This window comes from Hemiscyllium ocellatum, chromosome 42, assembly GCF_020745735.1.
Source record: "Hemiscyllium ocellatum isolate sHemOce1 chromosome 42, sHemOce1.pat.X.cur, whole genome shotgun sequence".
In the NCBI taxonomy this organism is placed as follows: domain Eukaryota; kingdom Metazoa; phylum Chordata; class Chondrichthyes; order Orectolobiformes; family Hemiscylliidae; genus Hemiscyllium; species Hemiscyllium ocellatum.
Window position 1 is genome coordinate 15,832,634 of NC_083442.1, and position 27,373 is coordinate 15,860,006.

At 46.8% G+C, this 27,373-nt stretch overlaps 1 protein-coding gene across 1 annotated transcript in view; it reads right to left on the reverse strand.

The window, feature by feature from the left end:
* malt3 (MALT paracaspase 3) overlaps positions 1-27,373 on the reverse strand; it is a 138,894-nt gene that overhangs the window by 49,527 nt on the left and 61,994 nt on the right. Inside the window, exons 6-10 of the mRNA XM_060853749.1 lie at positions 25,405-25,501; positions 22,081-22,128; positions 20,218-20,271; positions 18,639-18,665; positions 13,591-13,794 (exon numbers count right to left, since the gene is read on the reverse strand). Of these exons, the coding sequence (XP_060709732.1) occupies positions 13,591-13,794; positions 18,639-18,665; positions 20,218-20,271; positions 22,081-22,128; positions 25,405-25,501 (430 nt within the window). The remainder of the gene's footprint in view (positions 1-13,590; positions 13,795-18,638; positions 18,666-20,217; positions 20,272-22,080; positions 22,129-25,404; positions 25,502-27,373) is intronic.

The following is a 27,373-nucleotide window of genomic DNA, read 5'->3' on the forward strand; positions in this document are numbered from 1 at the left end:
GCTTTACGAATTTTCTCACTGTTTAGAAAGTAGTCTATGCTTTTATTCTTTTTGCCAAAGTGCAAGACGTCGCATTTGCTCACATTGAATTCCATCAGCCATTTCCTGGACCACTCTCCCAACCTGTCTAGATCCTTCTGTAGCCTCCCCACTTCCTCAGTACTACCTGCCTGTCCATCTAACTTCGTATCATCGGCAAACTTCGCTAGAATGCCCCCAGTCCCTTCATCCAGATCATCAATATATATAATGCGAACAGCTGTGGCCCCAACACTGAATCCTGCGGGACACCGCTTGTCACCGGCTGCCATTCCGAAAAAGAACCTTTTATCCCAACTCTCTGCCTTCTGTCAAAGAGCCAATCCTCATTCCATCCCAGTAGCTCACCTCGAACACCATGGGCCCTCACCTTGCTCAGCAGCCTCCCATGTGGCACCTTATCAAAGGCCTTTTGGAAGTCTAGATAGACCACATCCACTGGGTTTCCCTGGTCTAACCTACTTGTCACCTCTTCAAAGAATTCCAACAGGTTTGTCAGACATGACCTCTCCTTACTTAATTGACTTGCTCTAATCAGACTCTGCTCTTTCAAGAATTTAGAAACCTCATCCTTAATGATGGATTCTAGAATTTTACCAACAACCGAGGTTAGGCTAATTGGCCTATAATTTTCTATCTTTTGTCTTAATCCTTTCTTGAACAAGGGGGTTACAACAGTGATCTTCCAATCATCCAGGACTTTCCCTGACTCCAGTGACTCTTGAAAGATCTCAACCAATGCCTCCGCTATTTCCTCAGCCATCTCTCTCAGAACTCTAGGATGTATCCCATTGGGGCCAGGAGATTTATCAATTTTAAGACCTTTTAGCCTCCTATTCCTGCCCTCACTAGCTCGTAGCACTGGGAGTAATCCAGATATTACTATCCTTGAGGACCTTTTTAAATTCCTGCCTCTCTATATTGTCCCTTCTGAATCGCACCCTTTTCCCTTCCTATGTCATTGTTTCCAATGTGTACGGTGACCTCTAGCTGTTCCCTCGCATCTTTGAGAACATTCTGCACCCTCTCTGAGACATCCTTGACCCTGGTAGGAGGGAGGCAACACACCATTCTGATTTCTCACAGTCAGCGCCTCTGACTAGACAGTCCCTTAACACAATCGATCTCTCGGAGCCTGACATACTCCTCGTTACATTAGAGCCTGTATCGGTACCAGAAACTTCGCTGTTCATGTTACATTCTCCTGAGAGTCCAGCACCCCCTACATTTCCCAAGGAAGCGTACTTGTTTGAGATGGGGAGACTTGTTAATACTTGCCTCCCTCTCCTACCTTCCCGGTTATAACCCTGCTACCTGACTGTATCTACAGTTTTTCTCCCTTCCTATAACTGTCATCCATCACACCCCCTGGCTCCTGTAAATTCCTTATTGGCTCCAACTGATGCTCCAACCCATCCATGCGATCTAGTAGGATTTGCAACCAAATACACTCCTGCAGACATAATCATCAGGGACGTGGAAACTCTCCCTGATCTCCCATGACCAACAGGAAGAGCACATCACTCTACTAAAGTGCACCTTAGCAATCTACAGAAAATAGCACAGTCTTACTGCTCTAAAAAAATGTGGACGGCACGGTGGCACAGTGGTTAGCACTGCTGCCTCACAGCGCCAGAGACCCAGGTTCGATTCCAGCCTCGGGCGACTGACTGTGTGGAGTTTGCACGTTCTCCCCATGTCTGCGTGGGTTTCCTCCAGGTGCTCCGGTTTCCTCCCACAGTCCAAAGATGTGCAGGTTAGGTGAATTGGCCATGCTAAATTACCCATAGTGTGGGGTAAATGGGTCCATTTGGGCGGGTTGGTGTGGACTTGTTGGGCCAAAGGGCCTGTTTCCACACTGTAAGTAATCTAAAACACTGCTCCAGGCTAACTTAGTACTGATGTTTTATATTTTTAAAATTTAGTCACCCAACAGATCTCAACAAAACATTTAACCACAAAAAGAACCTTTTCTACTCACTATTGTAGATTTACGAAAGGAAGGAAAAAGACAGTAAGGTTACACTTAAAATCTGTGCACTGAGGACCCCAGTGCTGTGAGCTCTCCCACACAGGTTCCTCCAAGGTCAGCTGTGAATTTCACTGTTTGCTATTTTTTCTTAGACACACTCCTCTAATGTCCAGAGATACCTGAACTCAAACAACAAAGGCAGTAGCTGTGCAGATTCACTGCTGTGTCAGACAGCAGTGCAGGTTTCTTTCTCGTTTGAATCACTGACCATGTGGTCTCTGATTTGTCTCTCTTCCTCCTTTTCAAAGTGCCGCTGTTTTGATCCTCTTTCCCCCCGTAAAGTTCCAAAACAATGCAACAGCTTATAAAACAGTAATTACTGTTCCTGAAATTTGAGGAAATCCCCTCTAACACCTAAAATATCTTAAAAAAAACCAGTTCTTACACAATTTTTTCTCAGCCTCCATCTTGGATTACCCAGAATCCTCAATGGGCTGAGAAATGGCAGATCGAGTTTAATTTGAATCAATGAGAGGTATGCATTTTGGTACAACAAACAAAGATAGGCCTTACATAACAAATAGTAAGGCCTTGGGTAGTGTTGTAGAACAGAACAACCTAGGGGGTCAGGTACATAATTCTTTAAAGTTTGTGTCACATATAGACAGGGTAGTTAAAAAGGGGTTTGGCACGCTTGCCTTCATTGCTCAGTCCTTTGAGTACAGTAGTTGGGGCACCATGTTGAGGTTGTACAGGACATTGGTGAGACCTCTTCTGGAGTACTGTGTCCAGTTCTGGTTGCCCTGCTATAGGAAGGATATCAAGCATCTAGGGAGGGTTCAGAAGAGATTTACCAGGATGTTGTCAGGCACATAAGGTTTGAGGTATAAAGGAATGCTGGACAGGCTGGAGCTTTTTTCACTGGAGTGTAAGAGGTTGAGAGATGACCTTATAGAGGTTTATAAAATCGTGAGGGGTATAGATGAGGTGTCTTTTCCCTAGAATAGGGGATTTCAAGACTAAGGGGCAAAGTTTTATGGTTAGAGGAGAAAGATTTGAAAATGATATTTTGGGGCAATTTTTTTTTAAAACAGAGGGTAGTTTGCATGTGAACTGAACTTCCTGAGGAAGTGGCAGATGTAGGCACAGTTATAACGTCTAAAAGACACTTAGATAAGTACATGAACAGGAAAGACTTGGAGAGAAGTGGGCCAGGAGCAGGCAGGTGGAACTAGTTTAGTTTGGGATTCTGTTTGGCATCGTCGGAAAGTGTGGCTCTGGAAAAGCACAGCAGGTCAGGCAGCACCAAGGAGCAGGGGAATCGACGTCTTGGGCATAAGCCTTTCATCAGGAATGTTAGGCATGGACTGGTTGGACCAAAGGGCTTGTTTCCATGCTGTACGACTATGACTGTTTCCTGTTAGTTAGCCAAACCTCTATCCAGGCTACAACATGATCGCCAACATACTGTTGTTAGTTTATTCAGTAACCTTTTATGCACTAAGATTCTTCCAGCTTTATAAGTTGTTAAGTGAACTCTGGATGAATCTACAGAGGGGTCATGAAAAGCACACATTAGGCTCCAGTATATTCTTGGAGACGTCCTTGAAGTCTACCTCAACAGCTTGAGCACAAGACATGAAATACGGAAAATGACAAATAACAGGAGTACTATTTCCACACTATATGACTATTTCTGCATGAGAATGTTTACAGCGAGTCAGGGACTGGATTTGCTTTTGTAACTAATAGTTGGGTGGTAAGGCCCGGTCAGGAAAATATCACAAATAATGATTCACATTGGGCACACAAGACAGATTCCACTTTGAGTAAATCTTATTCTGACATTTTGGAGAATAGTACTCATAATTTTGATGAAGTCATTCTTCAGACAAACTCAATTTGAGTGATCGTCATTTTTACATATTTATAAAATTATATCCTGGCCTCTGACCTGCTCTTGAAACCAGAGTTATTAATAGTGAAACCAAAAGTGAAATGCTGGAAAATCTCAGCAGGTCTGGCAGCATCTGTAAGGAGAGAAAAGAGCTGACGTTTCAAGTCTAACTGACCCTTAGTGAGTCCAGTTGAGTTGTTGTTAGATGGTAACCCCCAGAAATGTTAATAGTGAGGAATACAGTGAGGGTAACACCACTGACTGACAACAGGTGATAGCTAGCTTCTCTTTCAATTACTATAGATACAGTATTTAACCAGTTAGTTCAGGGGGCAAGTGAGGACAGCAGATGCTGGAGATCAGAGTCAAAACGTATGGTGCTGGAAAAACATGGCAGATCAGACAGCATCCGAGGAGCAGGAGAGTTGACATTTTGAGCATAATTGCGTCATCAGTAACAGCTTATGCTTGAAATGTCGACTCTCCTGCTCCTCGGATGCTGCCTGATCTGCTGTGCTTTTCCAGCGGTACACTTTTTCACTGAACCAGTTGGTTCAGTTGAGCTTCTGGTCAATGGTAACCCACGGGATGCTAATGGTACGTGAATGCAGAGATGGCAATGCCAATTAATGCCAAGGGGTGATGGTTAAATTGTCTCTTGTTGGAGATGATCATTGCCTGGCACTTGTGGAGGGCGCATGTTACTTACCACCCATTAGCACAAACCTGAGTGGTCTTGTTGCCTTTGGACATAGTCTCCTTCAGTATCTGAGGAGTGCTGAATGACGAATGGTGCTTTAAACTGATGACGAGGGTTCTATGACTGAGGTGTACACGATGTTATGGTCACCTTGGGTGGCAATGTGGTTGTGATTCAGCACACTGAGTTTCACCCAGTGCCACAATGCAAACACATTAAATTATTCAAACAATTACTTGCCTTGTGGGAACAGACCACACCAGAAATGGAAGAGAGTCACTAAATAATGGGGAACTGGGTTGAAACATCTTAAACTCAGCCAGTGGTCAGAATGTGGAATTCACCATCATAATGGTGCGGTTGAGGTGAGACATTATTTAAAGAGAATTCAAACCAACACAAGAGGGAAGACGAAGTCTACGTTGATTGAGTTCAGTGAAGAGGCTGGGACCAAGGTCATACAGAGGCTGAACACCAGCGTGGGGCAAGGGGAAACAGTGTACATAGTGGCAATGGCATTGGACATTGTTAGGCTGGCACGGTGGCTCAGTGGTTAGCACTGCTGCCTCACAGCACCAGGGACTTGGGTTCAAATCCACCATCGAGCGACTGTGTGGAGTTTGCATGGGTTTCCTCCCCACAATCACAAAGATGTGCAGGTTAAGTGAATTGGCCACGCTAAATTAGGTTAGGTGCATTCGTCAGGGGTAAATGTAAAGTAATAGGGTAGGGGAATTGGTCTGGGTGGGTTACTCTTCAAAGGGTTGGTGTGGACTTGTTGGGCCAAAAGGCCTGTTTCCACACTGTAGGGATTCTATGATAATACATCCAAAGGTATAGGCTAATACAATGAGGACAGGGGTTCAAATCCTACCAAAACAATTAGCGAAATTTAAATTCAATTAATAAATCTAGATTTGTATCGGAGTGTTGATGATTGGTGTAAAGATCCATCTGGCTCACTTCAAGGAAGGAAATCTACGGTCCTTTCCCAGTCTGGTCTCTACATGGCCCCAGACCCAATGTGATATGGTTGATTCTTAACCGTCCTCTCTGCGATGGTTTAGTCAGCCACTCAGTTCGAGGGCAATTAGGAACTGGCAAGCAGGTGCTGCCTGACCTGCTGCGCTTTTCCAGCAACACATTTTCAGCTCTGATCTCCAGCATCTGCAGTCCTCACTTTCTCCTCGAAGATTTTAACCTACTGCGAATCCTCTTGCAAGGATGCCTTCCTTGAAGAAGCTCTCTTCCTCCCTCTACAAGGATTTCAGTGAGTCCCTCTCTCACTGCACACCCCAGGTCATCTCCTCTGATTCCTGAAGAAGGGCTTATGCCCGAAACGTCGATTCTCCTGCTCCTTGAATGCTGCCTGACCTGCTGCGCTTTTCCAGCAACACATTTTCAGCTCTGATCTCCAGCATCTGCAGACCTCACTTTCTCCTATTCTGTACAATTATAAGCCAGTACCTCTCACTGTCTGAACTACAGGAACAGCAGTGCGAGTGGAGCAGACTGTTTCCTGTCAACACCTCTCGGCTGCTCTGTCTGAGAGCTGGAGCTCAGCTCCGACCGGTGATGGCGACAGAAATAATGCGAGACAGTGAGAGGAGTGCTCACCCTCTTCTTCGTTCCCTCCCCAACTACCAAACACGGAGGTCAAACACTGGCAAGCCAGAAATAGCGCATACCATCACCGCCTTGACACAGAGGCTGGCTCCTGCTCTACCCCTCCTTCAGCCTGTCATTTAGCTGCTGTCTTTTCACTGACAATGAGGTGGCAGAGGACAGCCACTGCTGTTTACTGTTCAGTGGGACCTATCGTCTGGTCATGCAGAGTTTATCGATCCAGGTCTGCTCCTTCTCTGTGTTCTTAACGCTGGGCAGCTTTCCACAAGATAGGAACACTTACCTCATACATTTCATCAGATCCATACCCATCCACGAAGGGTGGAAGAGGTGGGGGAGGGATTGAGATCCTGTTCAGCTCATTCCCAACAGCACGTCTCCACTGCTCCAGGCCTGGCTGGAAGAGAATCTCAAGCACAGGAAGGAGGCTATTTGGCCCACCCTGTCTGGGATCGCACTCTGTCAGAACAACACAGACCCACTCCATACTCTTTCAGCCTGCCTGCTTTCCTCTTGATATCCAAATCTCTTTTGAACGTGGCAATCAAATTGGCCTCCACTACATTCCAGAAACTAAACAGTCCCTGTGTAATGATGTTTATACAACCTGGTCCATCACTGACAAGTATCCCCCCAGCTGAAGGATATACATTGTCTTGTATGAACATGTTGGAATGAAGGAGTTATTGGTGGTAAATATCAAGGAAGAAATTAAGATTTGCAAAGCACCTTTCTAAAGATCAACAATTTGGACTTGCGTGGTAAATACCTGAAAACCAAAATATCTTTCCGATAGGTTCTTTCATTACTCAAGGTACACCCATCTCTTCCTTGGGACCCACGGTGGCTCAGTGGTTAGCACTGCTGCCTCACAGCACCAGGATCCAGGTTCAATTCCATCCTCGGGCGACTGCCAGAAGGTCAGTGTGGACTCGATGGGTTGACTGGCCTCCTTCTACAGCGTAGGAATTCTGTGATTCTTCTAGTACTCAATGGTTTCCCACTATCTCCTCCATCCAAACCCCTCTTGATTTTTGAACACCTCGATTATATCCCCTCTCCACCTACTCTTCCCCACTGAAACTAGCCCCAGCTTCTCCAGTCCATCCACATAACGGGAGTTAAACATCAAACATGTGACAGCCCAGGACTCATCCTTAAAAATAACTGCGAGGGGGATCAATCCGAGCCAACTGTTTTTTGTGGGATTACAACACTGTCAACCTTTCAAAAAGGTATTTTGTTTTAACATTCTCACATGGTCTTCAGGTATTTTACTATGCAAGTCCAAATACTGTACACCAATCTGATTTCTTCCTTGATATTACCTACCAATCACTCTCTCATTCCAATGTGTTCATACAAAACAACGTACATTCTTCAGCTAGAGGGATTCTAGTCAGTGATGGACCAGGGTGCACTTTCCTTTTTAAGGGTGTGCTTTTTGTCCTTATTTATGATGAGAGGCATTAAGTTCTTAAGACAATACTTGTTCTAACAGAGGTTTGAAGACCCCCTGCCACTCATTCCTTGGAAGATGTGGTCTAAGGGCTAACACCAAGCACTGGTCAGAACAGGGACTTTGATTGGCTCTTTCTGATCCTTGTCACAGAGTCATAGAGATGTATAGCATGGAAACAGACCTTTCGGTCCAACCCGTCCATGCCAGCCAGATATCCCAACCCAATCTAGTCCCACTTGCCAGCACCCGGTCCATATCCCTCCAAACCCTTCCTGTTTATATACCCATCCAGGTGCCTTTTAAATGTTGCAATTGTACCAGCCTCCACCATTTCATCTGGCAGCTCATTCCATCAATGTACCACCCTCTGCGTGAAAACGTTGCTCCGTAGCTCTCTTTTATATCTTTCCCCTCTCACCCTAAACCTATGCTCTGTAGTTCTGAACTTCCCGACCCCAGGGAAAAGACTTTGCCTATTTACTTTATTATCTGTGCCCCTCATAATTTTGTAAACCTCACCCCTCAGCACCCAATGCTCCAGGAAAACAGCCCCATTCTGTTCAGCCTCTGCCTGTAGCTCAAATCCTCCAACCCTGACAACATCCTTGTAAATCTTTTCTGAACTCTTTCAAGTTTCACAACATCTTTCTGATATGAAGGAGACCAGAATTGCACACAATATTCCAACAGTGGCCTAACCAATGTCCTGCACAGCCGCAACATGACCTCCTATTGACTGCGTTGTGTGAGCTCTGAGCTGTGCTCCACCTCTGTTGGCATGGAGGAGCTCGGCTGGATTAGAGGATTGATTGAGAGATTATTGAGCAGCTCTCCATCTCATGAACACATACCACACTATGTATAGACATCTACCCAATGGAAAATGAGAGAAACAGATGGAGGGACTTTAGCTTGAGGTGACTTTTCAAGATCTCAGTAAATTATGTCACTGTTTATAATTAGCGGTGATGTATTAATACTGATCTATAGATTCAAAGTGGAAACTTCTCTCCAGATTTTCAGTTTCCATAATAATGACTAATTATCAATTCTCATGATGGTGGTTGAGAGTTCAAAATATAGGAACAGAAGAAAGATGAGGCCATTGGGCTTTCTTCCTCTCCTCTCTCCCCCACCCCTTCTCCCCTTGTCCCCTCCTCCCCAGCAGCAGACAGGGATTGATGAGAGAGGGAGGAATTAAAAATGAAGAGTCATCCCAGAGAAAATGCAACAAATATACAAAGGTGCTATATGAATGCACATTGTTGTTACTGCCTTGATTTCAGGCAGTTTGGAATGAAGTGATCCAAGCTTAGTGGGCAAGGCAGTTTCTGCATTTGCCCCATCTCCTACACCCTGTGGTGACCAAGGTACTGACTGATAACTAATGATTAAAATGTTTACTCACTAATGACCATGAATGGTGATATTTTTCCATTGCAGCTATCAAGTGGATGCTCACTCAGTGTAGGGCCACTTTGATAACTGGGCACGCGCTGGTTACAATGAAAGGGTCCAATGACTCATTGCTCTAGTCTCACTCAATAGCTCCAGGGACGTATATCAGTATTCGCAGCCACTGACAGAATTTCAACATCAGACACTGCAAGAGGCTTCCCATTCTATCCCAAGTCAGGGAATTGCTGATGGGCACATTACAGTGCTAATTATTTAGGTATGTTAATTATTTAGATAAGGCACTGTTTACTTAAGTACCTGGAATATTTATAAAGAGAGACTCACAAAACCACATTTTAATTAGGTTTAGTGTGTTTCTTTTGAGGGTTTATTTTAAGTTGCTCCTTTATGAATCGCACTGTACTGTCCATGTGGGTGGCTCACATATGAGCGTTCCTTATTAAACTGATCCTAAACCAGTGTTATATGACACCAGACTCAACTACTTCACTTAACAATCTTGATGCCTCTTCTCTCCACACCATCCTGTGTCCCTAATGTGGAGGTGCCGGTGCTGGACTGGGGTGGACAGAGTTAAAAATCACATGACAATAAATTCTGTGTCCTATGATCCTACCCCACTGGCTACCTGACGAAAGTGCAGTGCTCCGAAAGCTTGCAAATAAAACTGATAGACTATAACCTTGTGTCATGTGATTTTTAACCCTGTGTCCCAGCATTTCCTCGTTTGTCTTTTTAATTAAACCAAATAAATCTAATTGAACTTTAAATGGACACCATCGAAGTGAACACACCAAAGGAAGGGGCTTGTATGCCATGGTGATAATGTCCCTACCTCTGAGCCAGGAGATCTGGATTCAAGTCCCACTTAATCCAGAGGTGTGTCATACCATCTCTGAACATGTTGATCATGATATATAAAAGAAAAAAGTTGAGGGAACTTTATAAACCTTAAATTAAGATTTAGCTTGGGCAGATGGTTTCTCTTTACACAATTTTAGATAAAACCATGAAAGAAATTTGAACAACGTTAGTTGAGTTTCCAGAATAATTAGCAATAATACCACTAGGCCATTGTTTGCCCATTTGAAACCATGTCCCCAGTCTGGGTCAACCAAATCATTTGACGAGAATACAGTCAGGGAATGGTTACAGCATCGAGGAAGGAGCCACACTGCCTTCTGTGTCTGTGCTAGCCCTTTGGAAGACCAATGGGATGTTGGTCTTTATTGGAAGGCGATGCTTTTTGAACCTTGTGTAACGTGACCTCAGTTCCAGGTCTAACAAGGGTCATTTCCCCTCTTTGGTGAGAACTTGGAGATGGGGATGGGAGAGCTGTGAGGGTACTGTGAGAGAGCAGGAACCACAGTGGGCACTGTTGTCTTAGAGAGACGGGACCCCAAAATTCCAATAATTGATATCAATAACTCAATAACTATTTCTACAAATCCTGTGAATCAATCAAAAAGAATTGGAAGGAAGGGTTTAGAGGGATATGGGCCAGGGACTAGATTGGGTTGGGATATCTGGTTAGCATGGACGAGTTGGACCAAAGGTCTGTTCCTGTGCTGTACAACTAACTCTATGACTCCATAAATTAAGTCAACTTAAACCAAAGAGCCTCATAAAGGAGCAACTTAAAATAAACCCTCAAAAGAAACACACTAAACCTAATTAAAATGTGGTTTTGTGAGTCTCTCTTTATAAATATTCCAGGTATTTAAGTAAACAGTGCCTTATCTAAATAATTAACATACCTAAATAATTTGCACCTCAGACATTACTCTGCTAAACCACCAAACCCTGAGGAAGGGTAGGGCTGAAGAAACTACTTTATCTGTCTGAACCTAAGGTATTTGTTGGAGATAATTAGTCTTCCTTGGGACCAATGACCTTTCTTGAATGCAGTTCTGGAATCTTCAATACAATGAAGTGAAAAATTGACTTTGTTTGGGTGTAGCATTCTCTCTTTGAGAGTTTTCACCAAACACACTAAAGCATATGAAGGGAGGTGGGTGTAATTTAACAGGCGAATCTTACATTCACCCACCCCCTTCCCCCTACAACCCCACTGAGGTTTTGGGTTGGATCCTATATGGAGATCCACATTTCAACCCGACATTTCCGTCTTGACCAATCTGCTCGCTCTTCCTCAATCCCCTTCATAATTTTGGAAATGCAGGATTACATATGCAATTAATGGGAACTATGTTACTAGGTTCATCTGAACCTCGGGTCATTTCATTTAAGAATGTCAAAACAGAGGATTGTTAGATAAATGAGCTTGTCTCTGGCTATGGATGTTTAACTCCTCCTTACTCAGAACTAACAGATACAAAATATTCCTGCTAAGTTTGAGCTACTGCCATCAACTTGGACAGAAGCACAACTGTTCTAAGCATCGCCCTGAAAAATACCTAATGGGAACAGCTGCCAATCTATGACACATTGTTTGTACCATAGAATCCGAGGGACATAGGAAATGGGAGCAGTAGGCCATTCTGCCAATCAGGATCATGGCTGATCCTCCATTTGAAAGCCATATCCCTTGATGCCTTTGATATCTCTAAATCTATCAATCTCTGTCTCACTCACATTCAAATGTCTGAGCTCCTATTGTCCTGCGAGGTAGACAATTCCAATGATTTACCCCCTCGGAGTGCGGAAATTCCTCCTCATCCCAGCCACAAATTATCTGCCTTTAGCCAGAGTCTGTATCAGCTGGTTTCAGACAACCCCTAACCCCCTACACCGTGCAGCCAGAGGAAACTACCTTCCTGCATTAACCCCTTCAATCCCTGTATGAATCCTGACTGCTACAACATGAGCTGTTGTTCTTACACTAGTGTACTGACAGAGTGTACTGACAGAGTCTCCTTAATCTCTCCACCTTGAAATCACACTTTGCTTTGCCTACAAAAGGGGGCCATTTGGACAGTCAGATTTGTACCTACTTTTTGTGAACAGTAACTGGGAATCAATCCTGTGCATTTCTGGGTCAGAGAGTCCTTTTCTGGTGACCTCACCTTTCCATCAGTAAAGTGCAAATGCATCTCTCAGCAAGCGTACAGTCCAGTCAGGCAGGCAAAAGTGAGGACTGCAGATGCTGGAGTTCAGAGTCTGGATCAGACTGGTGCTGGAAAAGCACAGCAGGTCAAGCAGCAGGAAAATCGATGTTTCGGGCAAAAGCCCTTCATCACTCCAGTCAGTTTAAGTTGGCCAAGTACAAGCTTCCCAATCGCCACTTCCTTTACACTGCAGTCTGTGTTTTTCTACATGATTCCTCCACGGGGTTCCTCATGGAGGTGGAGATGGTCCAGAATGTCAAGTTCCTAAGGAGTGGTGAACACTAATCTGTCCTGGTCCATCCACATTGATGCGACGGTCAAGAAAGCACAACAATGTTCCTCAGGAGGCTAAGGAAAGTCAACATGTCCACAAAGACTCTTACCAATGTTTATGGATGCACCACAGAAAGCATTCTATTCAGATGCATCACAGAGTGGTATGGCAACTGCCCTGCCCAAGACTGTAGGAAACTAGAGCACGTTGTGAACACAGCCCAGTCCATCAAGCAAGCCAACCTGCTATCCAATGACTCCACCTACATTTCTCACATAATCAAAGACCGTTCCCTCGTCTCTTCACCTCCCCCTCTCTATACTCTCTTCCAACTTCTTCTGTCGGGCAGAACATCCAAAAAACTTAAACACACAGACCAACAGATTCAACAACAGCTTCTTCCCCATTTTTATTAAAACTTTTGAATGGAGCTCTCACATTTTAAATTTAGTGTTGATTTCGGCCTTTATGCACCTTCCCCACAGTCAAAGTATTGTATTCCTTGCTCTGTTTTATTACCCTAATGCACTTTGTGTGACATGACCTACCTGTACTGCACGCAAAACAAAAGTTTTCACTGTACCCAGGTACATGTAGAAATAATAAATCGAATCACATCTGTACACAGGGTAAATGTACATCAATGGCAAGCCTTCCTATTTGATCACTGTAATGAGGCCAGATCAAGCCAAGGCTAGATTGGAATATCCAAGTATAAGCTGAAAATATGTTGCTGGAAAAGCGCAGCAGGTCAGGCAGCATCCAAAGAGCAGGAGAATCGACGTTTCGGGCATGAGCCCTTCTTCAGGATTCCTGAAGAAGGGCTCATGCCCGAAACGTCGATTCTCCTGCTCTTTGGATGCTGCCTGACCTGCTGCGCTTTTCCAGCAACACAGTTTCATCTCTGATCTCCAGCATCTGCAGTCCTCACTTTCTCCACATCCAAGTATAAAACAGAATAAGACACAGCAGCACAGAACCTGGACAGACCCAGTCCCCAAGAATTTCTGGCAAGTTCAAAATAATTCCTGCTCACTAGTTGGGGCACGCCTTTTGAAACAAATTTCCTTCGTTGACACGGACCGTGTTTAGGGTGAAGGGGGAAACGCACAATTCCATCGCTGCCCGCTTACCATAGACACCGGAGTCCAGGAGCTGAAGAAATTGCTTGACTGCACTCTGCATCTCCTCTTTAGTCAGGTCCATGAGGGAAACCACCCGGAAATTTAGCTGCTGCAACAGGTTCGACAGTTCGAAAACATCCATCACAGTGGCCAGCAGCTTGGGGTGATTCACGTAGTTCATGTTCCCGATCAGCAGCGCCACTTTGTCAGTCGCTGAAACACATGGAGTAAAACGTTATCGGTGGATGGCTACAGTTATGAGAGCACAGTTATGAAATGAGACAGCAGTGCAGTACGGAGGGAGTGTATTGGAACAGGACCTGCACTTCATCTTGAAGTCAGAAAACTGCTGGATCTGAAGGTAAGAGTGTGGCTGACACAGAGTAGATTAGATTAGATTTACAGTGTGGAAACAGGCCCTTCGGCCCAACAAGTCCACACCGACCCGCCGAAGCGCAACCCACCCATACCCCTACCCCTAACCTAACACTACGGGCAATTTAGCTTGGCCAATTCACCTGACCCGCACATCTTTGTGACTGTGGGAGGAAACCGGAGCACACGGAGGAAACCCACGCAGACACGGGGAGAACGTGCAAACTCCACACAGTCAGTCGCCTGAGTCGGGAATTGAACCCGGGTCTACAGGCGCTGTGAGGCAGCAGTGCTAACCACTGTGCCACCGTGCCGCCCATGCAGCAAATGCAGTATGGGACAGAAGGAGTGCAGCACTGTCTTTGTGGGAAACAGAATAGATGTCTTGCTTTCTCTCGGAGGTAGATAAAAAATATCCCATGATACAATTCAATAAAAGAGCAGGGAAATGATCTCCAGTGCCCCAGCTAACATTCACCTCTCAAGCAACATCACAAGCAGATCCTCCGGTTGGGCGGCACGGTGGCACAGTGGTTAGCACTGTTGCCTCACAGCACCAGCGACCCGGGTTCAATTCCCGCCTCAGGCGACTGTCTGTGTGGAGTTTGCACATTCTCCCCGTGTGTGCGTGGGTTTCCTCCTGGTGCTCCGGTTTCCTCTCACAGTCCAAAGATGTGCGGGTCAGGATGAATTGGCCAAGTTAAGTTGCCCGTAGTGTTAAGTAAAGGGGTAAATGTAGGGGTATGGGTGGGTTGCGCTTTGGCGGGTTGGTGTGGACTTGGTGGGCCGAAGGGCCTGTTTCCACACTGGAAGTAATCTAATCACTATCACATTCTCACTGGAGAGAGCTTCCTGTGTATAAACGGCCTGCTGCTTTTCCCACATTGCAGATGCCAAAAAGTGCTTTCCTGGCTGGAAGAGTGCTGGGGACATTCTGCAAATGGTGCTACCTAAAGGCAGTTTTTCTTTTAGGCTCACTTAGAACCATGGACTCCCTACAGTGTGGAGACAGGCCATTCAGCCCAGACCAACCCTCCAAAAAGCAGCCCACCCAGATCCAGCCACTCTACCCTATCTCTGTAACTCGGCATTTCCCATGGCCAATCTACCGAACCTGCACATCTTTGGATTGTGGGAGGTAACCGGAGCACCCGGAGGAAACCCACACAGACACGGGGAGAATGTGCAAACTCCACACAGACAGTTGCCCGAGGCTGGAATTGAACCTGGGTCCCTGGTGCTTCCCCAACAAAGGTCAGGCTTTCCTGTGAGCACAGCAACGTGGCAATGACCAGACCATCTCCTTATATAACATCGCTTGGCAGCTGAATGTTGACCAGGAGAAAGGGCTTGAACCCTCCTGCTCATTGAAGTAATGCCGTGGACTCTTTCACATTCAGAGGGGGGCAGAGGGATGGGGCTTGGTCTCCATGTAACGCATCAATTAAAAGCCAGCACCACTCACAGTGTAGCTCCTCAGTGGCTCCGCCCCTGTTCCATCACCTGACCCCACCACCCCAGCCCCACCCCAACAACACCGTCCCAGCCCCACCAACATTGACCCAGCCCTGACCTCACCAACACCGCCCCAGCCTCACCCCCACCAACATCGTCCCCACCAATACCACCCAGCCCCACACCCACAAACACCACCAACCGTACCCCCGCCCCGACCAACACTGCCCAAGCCCTGCCCTCACCAACACCGCCCCAGCCCCACCCCCACCAACTCCTCCCCACCCCCACTCTGCCCTCACCAACACCACCCCACCCCCACTCTGCCCTCACCAACACCACCCCACCCCCACTCTGCCCTCACCAACACCGCCCCAGCCTCACCCCGCCCTCACCAACACCACCCCACCCCCACCCCGCCCTCACCAACTCCGCCCCAGCCTCACCCCGCCCTCACCAACACCACCCCACCCCCACTCTGCCCTCACCAACACCGCCCCAGCCTCACCCCGCCCTCACCAACACCACCCCACCCCCACCCCGCCCTCACCAACTCCGCCCCAGCCTCACCCCGCCCTCACCAACACCACCCCACCCCCACTCTGCCCTCACCAACACCGCCCCAGCCTCACCCCGCCCTCACCAACACCACCCCACCCCCACCCCGCCCTCACCAACTCCGCCCCAGCCTCACCCCGCCCTCAACAACTCCGCCCCTGCCCCACCCCCACCAACACCGCCCCAGCCCCGCCCCGACCAACACCGCCCAAGCCCTGCCCCCACCAACACCCCAGCCCCACCCCCACCAACACCTCCCCAGCCCTGCCCCACCCCCACCAACACTACCCCTGCCCCACCCCCACAAACACCACCACCCCTACCCCACCCCAACTCCGCCCCTGCCCCACCCCCACCAACACCGCCCCAGCCCCGCCCCGACCAACACCGCCCAAGCCCTGCCCCCACCAACACCCCAGCCCCACCCCCACCAACACCTCCCCAGCCCTGCCCCACCCCCACCAACACTACCCCTGCCCCACCCCCACCAACACTACCCCTGCCCCACCCCCACCAACACTACCCCTGCCCCACCCCCACAAACACCACCACCCCTACCCCACCCCAACACCGCCCCTGCTCCAACGCTGTCCCTGCCCCACTCCCACCAACATCGCCCGTCACCCACCATATCCCCATCACCCCGCCTCCACCAACACCTCGCTGCCCTACCAACACAGCCCCCGCCCCACTCCAAAAAACATCGACCCCACTGCCCCACCCCAACACCACCTGAGCCATCCCCGCCTCCCACCGCCCCACCCCACCAACACCACCTACTCTGCCCCCCAACACGGACCTCACTACAGGTTATCTGGGGATTTGTGCAGAATCCCTAGAATAGGAGAATTCCCAACTTTCGGACTCAGAGTCAAGAGTGCATTCCCTATGGAGACACAACTGATACCCGACATTTATTGTCTGCCAGCACTGACTTCCGAAACTAACATGGATTCAGTCAAGCAGCAAACACCTAACAGATACCTTAACGCTACAGGCAATCTAGCACAGCCAATCCACCTGACCTGCACATCTTTGGACTGTGGGAGGAAACTGGAGCACCTGAAGGAAACCCACACAACACGGGGAGAATGTGCAAACTCCACAGACAGTCACACAAGACTGGAATTGAACCCGTTTCCCTGGCGTTATGAGGCAGCAGTGCTAACTCACCGTGCTGCCAATGCATCGATCAAGTCTTGCTGACCAGTTTGAGGCCATTCTTATAAATGGTGGATTCTAGAATCTCAATCTCCTGCAAGAGTGCAAGGGAACATTGTCCTGCAAGCCACTGTAATCCTGCTTTAGCAAGCCACTGGAAGCAAAATGTAACTTAAAATGTGGAATTGTGCTGAAATGCAAGTGGACAGCGACAGAATCTTGTTCAGACTGAGGTGCAGCATCAATGGCCCTTTCTCCTGGAAAACCCAACGGCTCCTCTCCTGCCTACTCTCAATACCAAGCCTTCCAGGACAAAGTCCCATCAACAGTTCATTGCAGTGCCATGTTTGCTCCCAGACAAGGGAGGGATTAGACCAATGGGCTTCTCTATTAGAGTCATAGAGATGTACAGCACAAAAACAGATCCTTTGGTCCAACTCGTCCATGCCGACCAGATAACCCAACCTATTTTAGTCCCATCTGCCAGCACTTGGCCCATATCCCTCTAAACCCTTCCAACTCATATACCCATCCTGATGCCTTTTAAGTGTTGTAATTGTACCAGCCTCCACCACTTCCTCTGGCAGCTCATTCCACACACGTACCACCCTCCAGTGAAAATGTTGCCCCTTAGATCTCTTTTATATCTTTCCCCTCTCACCCTAAACCTATGCCCTCTAGTTCTGGACTCCCCCACCCCAGGGAAAAGACTTTGACTATTTATCCTATCCATGCCCCTCATGATTTTATAAACCTCTATGAAGTCACCCCTCAGCCTCCGACGCTCCAAGGAAAACAGCCCCAGCCTATTCAACCTTTCCCTGAAGCTCAGATCCTCCACTATTGCTGAAGGAAGGATCGTGTTACTGATTTCTTTTTGCCCGGCACCCATCAGGACAAGTGCAAGAATGCCAAAATTCAAACAATTATACTGTAGGAGAAAAGGGTGTTGATTGGTTGGCAAGCTGACTCTGATTGGCCACAGCATTACCATTGAGAAAGCTATCGATTCCTCAAGCTCTGGCTACATGTCTTTCTTCTCAGCAACAGTCAAGGTCTGCATCACTGAACGTACCCTTCTTGTCAGCTTCTTGTAAATCCATTAAATTGCGAGAACAGGGAATGTAATGGGAGATAAAGGAAGAAAGGGGTGAGGCATGAAGTGCTGGAGAAACTCAGCAGGTCTGGCAGCAACTGGCAGCTTCTTCCTGCTGAATATGTTCAGCAATTCCTATTCCTGTTTCAGATCTTCATCATCCAAAGTTCTTTGCCTTCTTGAGGCTCAGTTGCACCACAAAGTCCTGTAAAGATCTACTTGGCCGAACACTTGATAGTGGGTAACCGAGACAGCTTACAAAACACATACTTGAATGTCTGCGACATGATTTCTTGTTTGAGTTATAGTGGCTGCTGATAGAAATGTCACATCCTGATCCATTTTATGTGGATTTGGTACATTGGAAAACCCAAAAGTCACCTGCAATTAACTAAAGCTAGTGTTGACATACCACACAGGCTCACTTCTTGAGGTGCATCTGAAAGGGAAAAAAAACGATGGAAAACGTGTAAGAGCAAAATGAAAGATCATGTCCTTTGTGTTTAATAAACCATTGAGAGTACATTCATAGAATCTCAGTTCAGCCATTCAGTCCATTGACTCTGCACCAACTATCCCAATAGCATCCCACTCAGACCTGCTCCCCCTACCCTACCCCTGTCACCCCACATTTCCCATGGATAATCCACCTAGCCTGCACACCCCTGAACACTACGGGCAATTTAGCATGGCCAATCCACCTAGCCGGCACATCTTTGGACTGCGGGAGGAAACCGGAGCACCCAGAGGAAACCCACTCAGTCACGGGGAGAACGTGCAAACTCTGCACAGACACTCGTCTGAGGCTGGAATCGAACCCAGCTCCCTGGCGCTGTGAGGCATCAGTGCTAACCACTGAGCCACGTGCTGCTCATACCAAAGGTAAAAGTTTGGCTATCGTTTCACTGAACAGCACAGCAGACTTCAGTCCTTTTCCTGCCCATACTTCCGACATTCCTTAACCCTTTTCTGGGAAGCAAGGATACTGGCTGACCTCAAAGTCGGGAGTGTGGTGCTGGAAAAGCACAGCAGGTCAGGCAGCATCCGAGAAGCAGGAGACACGACGTTTCAGGCATAAGCTCTTCATCAGGATGCCCGAAACGTCGACTCTCCTGCTCCTCGGATGCTGCCTGACCTGCTGTGCTTTTCCAGCACCACGCTCTCGACTCTGAGCTCCAGCATCTGCAGCCCCCACTGTCTCCTGGCTGGCCTCAAAGTCAACACAACATACATCGAATAGGATAGCCACTATTTCTGGAGTAACAGGCCATTGTGAGTAACATGGATGGAAGAAAGAATGACCTTCCAAACCCACGATCACTACCATCTAGAAGGACAATGGCCTCAAATCCATGAGAACACCGTCGCCTCCAAATTCCTCTCCAAGGCACTCATCATCCCAAGTTGGAAATATAATCACCATTCCTTCAGTCACACGGAGTCAAAATCCTGGAATCCCCTCATTAATGGAGCTATCCCTACTTCACACAGATGAGCAGTGCAATAAGGCAGCTCATCACCAACTACTCAAGAGTAATTAGGGATGGGTAATAAGTGCTGGCTCAACGAGCGACACCCACAGCCCTAAATGGATGTAAAAATACAGAAAGTCTGACACCAGAACGATACTGATTTGTCAGTCACTTTTGGGGGGAAGGTTCGGGTTTACAGAGTGAATTGAACACTCAATTTGAATATGTAATACCCAGGGGAGAGTTCAGATGTTATCACACTTGCTAAATTTTGAGTGTACAAAGAAGCAGTGGAGAAGGTTGTCTTTTCAATCATAAATGGATCAACGTTTAATAAATTTAAATAACGCACTTTCATAATGAATGGATAGGCCTTTAGGCAGGGGGTTTGTATCTGGAAATTGCTCTTTGCAGTTCTGGGGTTGGGCATTTTCTCTGCTGTTCCTGACAGGTTTTAGAAGGAGCAGTTTCACTCTCACACAAACAAACTCACGGTGTTCCGAGCACTCTCAGGCCTACCTGGCTTCCGGCAGGTGGACGGTAACGTTGCTGTTCCTTTCCTTTCTCCAGAGTCTGGAAATCAACCACAACTCGTTATTTTGTTGGTGATAAGGTAGTAGAGTAAAAAGTGAGGTCTGCAGATGCTGGAGATCAGAGCTGAAAATGTGTTGCTGGTTAAAGCATAGCAGGTCAGGCAGCATCCAAGGAGCAGGAAATTCGACGTTTCGGGCATAAGCCCTTCATCAGGAAGGTTCCAGATGAAGGGCTTATGCCCGAAACGTCGAATTTCCTGTTCCTTGGATGCTGCCTGACCTGCTGTGCTTTAACCAGCAACACATTTTCAGATAAGGTAGTAGAACCAGTCCGGACCTTTAACCAAACCTTGGCAAAATACCACCCCCCTTCACAGTAAGCCTGCAAGATCCTCAGGATGTTGAAACTTATGGGCAGGATTTCGGATAACATCAAATGAGACAATGAGATACATTCATAGAGAGACACAACATGGGAACAGGCCCTTCGGTCCACTTCGCCCATACGGACCAAGTTTTCCAAACTAAACTAGTGCCATTTGCCTGTGGTTGGCCCATATTCCTCTAAAACCTTCCTACTCACGTCCCTGTCCAAATGTCTTTTAAAAGTTGTAACTGTACCTGCATCTACCACCTCCTCTGGCAGTTCATTCCAAACACCAACCACCCTCTGAGTGAAAACGTTGCCCCTCAGGCCTGTTTTAAACCTTTCTGCTCTCACCTTAATAATATGCCCCGTAGTTTTGAACTCCGTCCACCCTAGGGAAAAGACTCTTGCTTTTCAGTCTGTCTGGACCCCTCGTGATTTTATAAACCTCTCTAAGGTCACCCCTCAGCCTCCTACACTCCAGTGAAAAAAGCCTCCGCCTATCCCCATATCTCAAACCCTCCATTCCTGGCACCATCCCCGTAAATCTATAACACCGTTCCTTCAGTGTTGCTGGTCAAAATCCTGGGACTCCCTCCCTTACATCTCTGCACAGCAACCTGCACCCCAGGGCACTGCAGGGGTTCAAGAAGGAAGCTCAACCCAAGGGCAACTAGGGACGGCCAAGAGATGCTGGCCCAGCCGGTGATACCCTGTCCTGTGAACAAATTTTAGATTAGATTAGATTAGATTACTTACAGTGTGGAAACAGGCCCTTTGGCCCAACAAGTCCACACCGACCCACCGAAGCGCAACCCACCCATACATATACCCCTTACCTAACACTACGGGCAATTTAGCATGGCCAATTCACCTGACCCGCACATCTTTAGACTGTGGGAGGAAACCGGAGCACCCGGAGGAAACCCACACAGACACGGGGAGAACGTGCAAACTCCACACAGTCAGTTGCCTGAGGCGGGAATTGAACCCAGGTCCCTGGTGCTGTGAGGCAGCAGTGCTAACCACTGCTGGATAGTGAACAAATGGAAGTTTCTCCTCTTCAAAATCTGTTGAGGTTAAATAGAAATTTCAAATCTGATTGCTTTGATAGGACCATTAAAGGTTAACGGACCAAGTTGACCAGCCATTAGCGAACTGAAATGTGGTGCAGGCTCAAGGGGCTGGGGTGCTTTCCTGGGTACCATTATATACAACTCCAGTCCAGACTGTGAGGGCGGCAGTATCTTTCAGTGGATGTAAGAATCCTGTGTGAAGCGAGCCTGAAACGTGCCTGTTCAAAATTAACTCAGCACAAGGGCCTAAAGGACTCTTGGGTTTGGCAATGGAACAGATTAGGCAGTCAATGAACTGGACCAGACCAGTTTCATCTGGTTTCAGAGGGAAGTACCCAGACACAGTCTTCAAAACATTACATTCCGAAAACTTACTGAAAATGCTCAAAGAAAGCATTATTCTTACCTGCCACTCTGAGAGGAGGCAATGATACAGCGATAGGAATGATTTCAACTGTAAGAGAGAACGAGAAGCAATTTAATTTTTTTAAAAGTTGGAATAACTCACAGCTGTGTCCAGAATAGGAATCTCAGATAACACACTGGTCGCAGGACAGAACTGACCAGGCTACAAGAAGGTAACCATTTTGGGTCACACACATCCAAAACAAAGCAGCCATTGGCTCAGTGTCCTATCCATCCCGTTCAGCATACCCTGCCACACAGTAACAGCAGTGTGTACAACTACAAGATGCACTGTAATGTTACACCTGGATTCCTGTCACAGTCCCTTCCAAACCTCCGACCTTACCTCACAGACAAGAGCAGCAAGTGCATAGGAACACCACTAGCGTCTGCACCGAGTTACACAGTATCCCTCATTTGGACATTTAACACCATCTCTCCACTTTCACTGGGTCTGACGCTAACATCAGCTGTGGGAATCCCTTCAACACATGAACTACCATGGGCCACGGCAGCGAATCAGTGTGCGCAAGTGCGTGAGAGTGAGTGTGCACATGTGAGTGAGTGCAAGAGAGTGAGAGTGTGAGTGTGTGAGTGAGAGTGAGATACGCTTCAGTCTTGGGTGTGGTTTAACCTAAAACTGTGACATGAGCTCTTCTTATAACCAGCCTCACCTAAGATTCCGTGCTCCAGCCCACACTGTACAAACTGCACCCCCTTGTCTCCTAGATTTTTCTTTCACTTGTGGGACGTGGGCAATGCTGGCTGGTCCAGCATATATTGCCCATCCTAGTTGCCTTTGATCTGCCTTCTTGAACCAATGCTGTCCTTGTGCTGTAGATAAACCCACAATATTGCTAGGACTTTGACCCAGTGACAGTGAAGCATGGCGTTTCCAAGTCAGGATGGTGAGTGGCCTGGAAAGAACTTGCAGGGGGTGGTATTCCCATTGCTCTGCTGCCCTTATCCTTCCAGATGGCAGTGGTCCTGGGTTTGGAAAGTGCTAAAGAACCTCGGCAAGCTGCTGCAATATTTTTGGAGTAGAGTAGATTACTCACAGTGTAGAAACAGGCCCTTCAGCCCAACAAGTCCACACTGACCTGCCGAAGCACAACCCATCCATTCCTCTACATTTACCCCTTACCTAACACTACGGGCAATTTAGCATGGCCAATTCACCTGACCCGCACATCTTTGGACTGTGGGAGGAAACCGGAGCACCCGGAGGAAACCCACGCAGACAAGGGGAGAACGTGCAAACTCCACACAGTCACCTGAGGCGGGAATTGAACCTGGGTCTCTGGCGCTGAGAGGCAGCAGTGCTAACCACTGTGCCACCGTGCCACCCACAAGACCACATCCAGACAACAAGCAGAACAAACGTCATTTGCAAAATATGTTGCAAGAACTGTAACAAACACTACATTAAGAAAGAGGTGGATAAATTCTTGTTGAACAAGAGAGTGAAAGGTTAGCGAGTTTGAAGAAGATTTGTAGCTCAGGTTAAGGTTCTGGATATAAGCTTGCTCGCTGAGCTGGAAGGTTCATTTTCAGACTTTGGAATGCCATACGTCTAGGAATTCTCATGCGTGTCTCTGTTTGGCTTGTCCTAGGATGGATGCGTTGTCCCAGTCGAAGTAGTGCATTCCTCATCTGTATGTGAGGATACTAGTGAGAGAGGGTCATGTCTTTTTGTGGCTAGTTGATGTTCATGTATCCTGGTGGCTAGTTTTCTGCCTGTTTGTCCAATGTAGTCCTTGCAACACATTTTGCAAATGACGTTTGTTTTGCTTGTTGTCTGGATGTGATCTTTTAAGTTCATTACCTACTGTTTTAGTGTTTTTGGCATTCCAACAGGAACTCTACCAACAAACACATCAGCTTGGACCCCATTTACCACCCTCAGAGAAAGAACAGGAAATGACATCACCAATCCAAGGAAACCTAAACATCTCAATAGAAAACGGGCTACACCACCAGTGCTTTATCCGGAAGCTCACTGAAGATATTATCAAGTATGGTGTCGAAACGTCTGAAAACGAACCTTCCAGCTCAGCGAGCAAACTTACATCCGGGGGTGAAAGGTCATCAGGAGCAGGCAGGAATGAGGATTTGAGATTTCAAACAGATCGGCCATGATTGCATTGAGTTGCATTTGAAAGGCCAAATGGCCTTCTCCTGACCCAAATTTGTATTAATAAGTGTGGGGATATAAAATTAAAACATCACAAATATCACTTCAGTTCCAACCCTCACTGTCATCCTAGCTTATCGTAGTTATGTCTTTCATTTTAATGTGAACACAATATTTCTTTTGCTCCAAAACCTAATAGTAGGGCCAAGGGAAAATAGGAGGTTATGGAGTTAGCAGGAGATAATCTTATTAAGTGTTGTTGGGAAAAGGCCCAATAGGATGTTAAGGTGGAAACATACTAGGATTGAATTTCAGAAAGCTTGGCCTTTGATAACTGATATTTACAGACATCTCACCAATCTGTGGGTGAATACAATAAGCTGTAGAATTTTTGATGCCTTTTGGGGCGAAGCTAGTGAAGAGGTCTTACCAATGCCTTGGATGCTGCCTGACCTGCTGCGCTTTTCCAGCAACACATTTTCAGCTCTGATCGCCAGCATCTGCAGTCCTCACTTTCTCCCTGTACAACCTCCATATGGCATCGCAACTCTTATACTCAATGGTCTGAGCAATGAAGGCTAATGTGCTAAACACCTTCCTAACCAACCATGTACCTGGGATACAATCTTCAAAAGAAGCATGTACTTGAACCTCTAGGTCTCTCTGTTCGACAATAATATCCAGGGCCTTACCACTAACTCGTGTGAGCCCTGCCCTTGGTTATTTTACCAAAATGCAACACCCTACATTTATCCAAATTAAACCCTACCTACCATTCTTCAGGCCATTAGCCAAATTGATCACAATCCCTTTGTAATCTTCGATAACATTCTTCACTGTGGACTGTACCACCAACTTGGGCCTCATCCACAAACTTACTAACCATGCTAGCGAAATTATCATCCACATTCCTCTGGTTAGAATGTTCAGGACCAGGCTAAAATTAGAACCACACTATTCTGGTGACATCAGACCATGCTCCCTCGGCTCAAGGGTAATGGAAAAGGTTCACTTCCTTTGAGAAGGACAAGGGCGGCAGACCGACGGGAACGTCAGGAGAGGGGATTTATTGATAAGGTTAGATGTGGGTCATACTTCGCTTGGAGCATAGACATCAGTGGAATGGCTCGTTTCTGTGCCCCATGGAATTCTGGGTGGGTCTCTGATGCGCAATGCTGTGCCAGTATTTACCTACACTCAGGTCAGCAGCAGAGCTCCAACATTCTCCTTGGTCATTGCTGACCGCACACAGGTACGTTCCGTAGTGTCTCATCTCGACCGTGGCTATCTAGGCAGAGAGAAAATGAAATGTACCTTCATTAAACAACTTAGTGTGGCCACAGTGTGTTTGTGCTACGATACCTTTGAGCAACTTCTTTCTAATAATGAGAAGATGACCCCAAAAATGGCACAGGACATGGTACCTTAGGCCTCACCAGCCACTCAGTTCGAGAGCATTTAGGGACACTCACAAATACAAGCCTTGTTACCACCACTTACATCCCATGGAGAAGAAATATAAAAAAAGACCACAACTGAGCAGAACACCTTGGGAAGGGTGTATCGGCCTCGGAAGGGTGGAAGGGTACCTGCACTCCAAGGATTAAACGATAAGGAGACAATATATGAACTCAGACTTCATGCTGTGGAATGCAGAAGAGCTAAGAAGAGCCAGGAGGAGACATGAGAAGTTGTTGGTGGAGAAGATCAGGGAAAATCCTAAAGCTTTCTATAAGTATATAAGGGATAAAAAAATGACTGGAGTAAGATTAGGGCTAATCACGGGGGAAGGTGTGTGTGGAATCTGAGGAGATAGGGAAAGCACTAAATGAATATTTGTCGTCAGTATTCACACTGGAAAAAGACAATGTTGTCAAGGAGAATACTGAGAAACAGGCTGCTAGCCTAGATCGGATTGAGGTTCACAAGGAGGAGGTGTTAGAAATTCTGGAAAGAGTGAAGATTGGCTAAATCCCCTGGGCCGGATGGGATTTATCCTAGGATTCTCTGGGAAGTCAGGGAGGAGATTACAGAGCCTTTGGATTTGATATTTATGTCGTCATTGTCTACAGGAGTAGTACCAGAAGACTGGAGGATAGCAAATGTTGTTCCCGTGTTCAAAAAACAATCCTGGCAAATTATAGACCAGTGAACCTTATTTCAGTTGTGGGTAAAGTGTAGGAAAAGGTTATAAAAGATAGGATTTATAATCATCTGGAGAGGAATAAGTTGATTAGGGATAGTTAACACAGTTTTGTGAAGGGTAGGTCGTGCCTCACAAACCTTATTGAGTTCTTTGGAAAGGTGCCCAAAAAGATGGATGAGGGTAAAGAGGTTGATGTGGTGTGTATGGATTTCAGTAAGGGGTTTGATAAGGTTCCCCACGGTAGGCTATTGCACAAAATACAGAGGCATGAGATTGAGAGCGATTTAGCGGTTTGGATCAGACATTGCCTAGCTGAAAGAAGACAAAGGGTTGTGGTTGATGGGAAATGTTCATCCTGGAGTTCAGTTACTAATGGTGTCCCGCAAGGGTCTGTTTTGGGGCCACTGCTGTTTGTCATGTTTATAAATGACCTGAATGAAGGCATAGAAGGATGGATTAGTAAATTTGAGGATGACACTAAGGTCAGTGGAGTTGTGCATAGTGCCGAAGGAGGTTGTAGGTTACAGAGGGATATAGATAAGCTGCAGAGCTGGGCTGAGAGGTGGCAAATGGAGTTAATGCAGAAAAGTGTGAGGTGATTCACTTTGGAAGGAGTAACAGGAATGCAGAGATCTGGGCGGATGGTTAAGATTCTTGGTAGGGTAGATGAGCAGAGAGATCTCAGTATCCATGTATACAGATCTCTCAAAGTTGTCACCCAGATTAATAGTGTTGTTAAGAAGGCATGCGGTGTGTTAGCTTTTATTGGTGGAGGGATTGAGTTTCGGAGCCACATGGTCATGCTGCAGCTGTACAAAACTCTGATGCGACCGCACTTGGAGTATTGCGTACAGTTCTGGTCACTGCATTAAAGGAAGGATGTGGGAACTTTGGAAAGGTCCAGATGAGATTTACTAGGATGTTGCCTGATATGGAGGGAAGGTCTTATGAGGAAAGGCTGAAGGAACTGAGGTTGTTTTTGTTAGACAGAAGAAAGTTGAGAGACGACTTAAT